The sequence below is a fragment of the Lactuca virosa genome, chromosome 7 (assembly GCF_052849685.1).
Source record: "Lactuca virosa cultivar CGN04683 chromosome 7, Lactuca_virosa_CGN04683_v6, whole genome shotgun sequence".
NCBI lineage: Eukaryota > Viridiplantae > Streptophyta > Magnoliopsida > Asterales > Asteraceae > Lactuca > Lactuca virosa.
This window is the reverse complement of record NC_136432.1, coordinates 111928944-111934112: the sequence shown is the minus strand read 5'-3', so window position 1 is coordinate 111934112 and position 5169 is coordinate 111928944. Positions and strand designations below refer to the sequence as shown.

General features: G+C 37.8%; 1 protein-coding gene across 1 annotated transcript; it reads left to right on the top strand.

Moving 5' to 3' along the window:
• Window positions 1-519: 519 nt before the first annotated feature.
• On the top strand, window positions 520-1015 carry LOC145126936 (histone H4). Its single transcript, XM_079062205.1, has one exon. It carries the CDS (start codon window positions 576-578, stop codon window positions 885-887), a length of 312 nt encoding a protein of 103 aa, XP_078918331.1. The 5' UTR covers window positions 520-575; the 3' UTR covers window positions 888-1015.
• The last annotated feature ends 4154 nt before the right edge of the window (window positions 1016-5169 follow it).

The window sequence follows — 5169 nt, the reverse complement described above, 5'->3', positions numbered from 1 at the left end:
ACACCTTTTAACCTCTTGGGAAAGGTTCCCAGGGGTGAACACCAAATTAGGTTTGAAAAATTGTATATTTATGGACTCGCCGATGTCGCGTCACGACCATGACATTGTAAAAAGAATTAGGGTTGAAAACCTTTTAACCTCTTGGGAAAGGTTCCGAAGGGCGAACACCAAATTAGGGTTAAAAAAATCTTTTATTTATAGACTATGCAAATATAGTAAATGTGTAAAAAGAATCCTGTACAAACGAAAATTTTACAAACCTTGAATTTGATTTCATTAAATTAAATCGCTAACAAAAAAACCATCTTCATTTTTTCTACTCACGTGCCCCTCACATGCACTAAAACATCGAATCCGTGCCCTCAGTCAACTAACCAATCAGAGCACCAATTCACTCATCACACGGATCGAAATCTTACGACATCCCGCCTTCAACCCCTCCCACCATCCAACGGCTGATAACACACATCTCACAATTCGCCAACATATATATACACACTTCCACTACCACCATTTCAAAACATCATCCACTTCAAATCGTTTCAGAGAGAAAAAGCAAAAGTCCAGAGAAAAAAATGTCAGGAAGAGGAAAGGGAGGCAAGGGATTGGGAAAGGGCGGAGCAAAGCGTCACCGAAAAGTTCTCCGAGACAACATCCAAGGTATCACGAAGCCGGCGATTCGCCGATTGGCGAGGAGAGGTGGAGTTAAGCGTATCAGTGGCCTTATCTATGAAGAAACACGTGGTGTGCTTAAGATCTTTCTAGAGAACGTCATTCGTGACGCCGTGACTTACACCGAGCACGCTCGCCGGAAAACTGTCACCGCCATGGATGTGGTTTATGCTTTGAAACGACAGGGACGTACTCTTTATGGATTTGGAGGTTAAGGTCGTGGTGATAGGTGTTTTCATTGCTATTTCAGTTTCCAGATCTACATTGTTTGTTAACATGGTGTTTGTGATAGGCTATGTATCATTGACTTATTTCTCGTAATGCAATGATCGATTTATCTAAATTTGGTGTCTACGCTTTTTTTTTTTTTTTTTTTTTGAGATTTAAGTGTTCATAGAGTGAATTATGTTTTAATTTGTTACAAAAGTGCCTTGATTTTCCGAGTTACAGAAGTGGGAAGGGATTGTAGAAGAGGAAAGTTCAATCTGATTATGGGGGAAAAGGTTGACATTTTGAAAACGACGCTTAACGTTTTTTTAGATCGACAAATTAGTAAATGGAGCTTTATCTCGATTTCCAAACTTAGAAGTTATTTTTTATTTGGATGTTATTTAGGGTTAGCACAAAATGCATAAAAAGTAATCGAAATCATGTATTTAATTTTTTATTGGGGGATTGTTTGACCATGCTTAAAACTAAAATAGTTATTTTTATATAAAAAAAATAACAGATTGATTAAAACTCAGGGTGTTAACTTGGACAATTATTTCTTGTTTTTGTGCTATGACATAATAATTTTTTTGAAAAATTAAATATGTTTTTATTTTTTTGTTTATATATATTTTATACTTATTTAATAGAATGACATACAAATCTATTAATTTTCTTTTTTAATCTATATATTTGATTTTGACATTTATCTTCGTTAAATGAGTAAAAAAATTTAGCAAAAACAAAAGGATAGAGAATATTTGATATCTCAAATGTTATATGTGATATTAAGGGAGGAAGGAGGGAACGGTGTTTTATGGAGTGGGTTAAGGTAGAGGTGTTCAAAAGTAACCGAATCCGAATATTTGATTCAATACTATCCGAAATTCGGATATTTGGTTTTTCGGGTTTGGATTTGGATAACGATTTTATAGATTTTCGGATATTTTAGATATCCGATATCTGAATTTTTTTTTATTTTATTTTTTAAAAAATTTTATATTTAATATTTAATTGCCTTTACATGAATTATTACAATTATATATGATCATTTTGCTTGCGTTAGTTACAATTGTTATTCATTTTTTGTTGTCTACATCATTAACAATACGACTAATCTGCTTGAGAGGAGTCAAAGACGGAGCTAAGTGTTGGGATTTTTTCAATTCTTAATCAGGTTAGCCCAACAAAGTTATATATAATGGTTTAAATGGTCATTCATGACTATTTTTTTTGCATTTGAAGGACATATATTTGTGTTTTACCGATTGAAAAAGTCATGTTACCCATTTTAGCATGTTAACCTGCCTCGTCACTTGCCAAGTAAGCAGGTGAGTTAACCCGTTGATTCAATACTGAGTTGACTTGATGACACACTTGATGACACATACAAACAGTAATTACTGCCTTTAATTTCCACCAACACCATACCAACCTTACACTGTCGATTCGATTGAGTCCCAAGCACACATCTCAAATTAAAAGGGGACACACCCATGTGGGGTTTGAAGTAAAACAACCCTCAAACTTGTTTACCATATCCAGGCAAACAATCATCTCGAAGAACCCTTAAAAAGCAACAATGTCGGCTCCACCACCTTTACCCGACTCTTTAAATTCTGGTGAAGACATCAACTACAATGTGCTCCACTCAATCTTATGTGATTGTGGTCAGAAGATTTCAGAAACCAATCTGAAATGCAACGGTTGAAGGAGCAGCTCGGACAAGACTATATCGTGCGTAGGATCGACCACATCAGTCTCCAGCACAAACTGGATGACCATGATCAGAAGTTTAAAGTCGTTGGTGTTGCGATGGGTGGCATAATGGTGGGGATGCTCTTGTTGCTGGTGGTTGTGCTCAATTTCGTTCTTAAGCTTGGGTGAAGGGTGGATTTGAAACAATGGTGGTTAAAAAGCTTATCAGTATGTAAATTTTCTGTTTTTTTATTTTTTTATTTGTTTTTTTGGCGATATATGTAAAAGACCTGTCTAAATGACAGGAATTTTGTAAGTGAACTCCAATGATGAATGAAAGACCTGTCTAAGTGACAGACATTTTGTAAGCTTGGGTGATGTAAACAAGATACCTTATGCTGATTCGACATCAATGTTATACACAAAATCATTATCCAGGTGAAGGTCATCACTAAGGTTTTGCAAAACCATTTCTAATATTCTTTGTTCTCTATACAGACAACTGCCATACATAACCCCTTTAAGAAACATCCATCTAAATTTACAACCCTTATGCAGCTCCCTCTCCACCCTTGCTTTAGCCCATCAAAACAAAATTAAAACTTGATAAAATAGTTCTTACCATATGGCATATAATTGACATCCATTTTGACTGTTGATCCTGGATTTGATCTTCTAATCTCCTCACCATATGACCAGAGCTTGACATAGTGCTCCACTAGTGTTCCTTCAATCAGATCAATTGCATACTTCTTTGCACATCTACACTGTCCCATACTCACATCTATACCGAATTTCTCTTTAACCTTATCCCTAATTAGCCTGACACTAACCTTTTTTTCTGTAAGAATTGTGTTGTTTAATGAGTACCTATCCATGAATAGTTGAAGTTTCTTGCATAATTATGCTCATTTATGAGACTCTTAATCTAGAAAGACTTTTCCCCACCCGTCCAAGAAGCCCATATCCTAAATTGCACTGCCCAGAACAACATTTCACTAGTAGTCTCCTACTATCATTTTTTTTGTAACATAACTGATAACCATTTGTGTAACATCCCAAAAATCATGACCAAAAATTTTCATTTTTAAATATAACACTTATAAAACCATTTGTCTGAAAACAACCATAGTATCAATTCATATCAAAACCAGAGTATCAATAGTCAAGCCATATCATGATAAAACAATGTCAGAGTACAAATCCCAGAAATCTCATATGCGGAAAATCGTGTGTGTGCGATGCGCTGCTACCATACCGGCTCTCACCCCTTCGCTGAAGAGGTACCTGAAACAAAGCAGAAAACTGTAAGCACGAAGCTTAGTGAGTTCCCCCATCGTACCACATACCAATAACATATACTGCCTATCCCTCGGTATCTTTCAACTGGTATCTGGCTAGCATAATCAGAAGCTGGACTCCCCTTCGATATCTTCCAACCTGTAACCGGGAGTTGACCTCCCCTTCGATATCTTTCAACCAGTAACCGGTGACTATTTTACCTCTACCACTAACACATAAGAACATATCATGAACATACTACTAGACATGCGTGGGTTCTCACGACCCCCCTCGGTATCTTTCAACCGGTATCCGGGAATAATCCCCCTACTACCACTATCACATATATCACATCATGCTAATCATACTAGGTAGTAGCAAACCAGACAATTATCACAAAGACAATCATCTCAATTATAATCAACTAGTAGTGGGCCGACCTTGGTGCCTTAGACCCACTTCTACTGGAAGGGAACTCACCTCGTAAAACTGCGTGTCGAATATCACGGGAAGTAACCTCTAACAGCTGCCCCGATGACTCCCGACTATCATAATCATAATAATACTCAATCAGAATCTATAACATTACTTAGGGTAAAATGAACAATTTACTCCTTGGTCCAATTTGAACATTCATAAGTCCCAATTCTAGCTTATTAACCCAACCCTCCTTTGGCCCATCAAGGACTCCCTAAGGGCCCACTAATTTCCCAATTTCTGAATTGGGCCTTATCCCCCAAATGGGCCCAAAAAGTTCCAAGTTCTAATATAATAATTCCAAAGGGTCCAATCATGGCCCAATAGGCCCAATACTCTAGTTCCAGATTCCCAAGTCCAAAATTATACTTCATAGTGGGTCACGGGGTCCAAAAGTCCAGGCCCATTCTCTTAAGGCCCAAAAGCCCAAAACATCTACTCTACATGCGTACACGCGACGTACTTGGCACGTACGCCCAACGTACGCTGGCCTTGACCAAAACGGGGAGTTGACCCAAGGGTAGAAGAGGAAAAACCCTTCGAAGGGTACCAAGGGAAAGTCTCTTGATGGCTCCTCTTCAAGTGGAACCAAAGCTGGTTCTATCACTCCTTCTTCCAACCCAAAAGAAGCTCAATGCTTCTATTATCAGGAAAAGGGGCACTGGAAACGTGCCCCAAGTACCTGCAAGATGTTAAGGATGGGAAGGTCAAACCTACCCATGCAGGTATTTACACTATATTGTCTAATAACTCACCACATACTACTTCTTGGGTTCTTGATACAGGTTGCGGTATTCATATATGTTCTGATTTGTAGGGCCTAAGAAGAAG

Excerpts from the sequence above, each read along its gene's own strand:
- LOC145126936 (XM_079062205.1), top strand. The coding sequence starts at position 576 with ATGTCAGGAAGAGGAAAGGGAGGCAAGGGATTGGGAAAGGGCGGAGCA.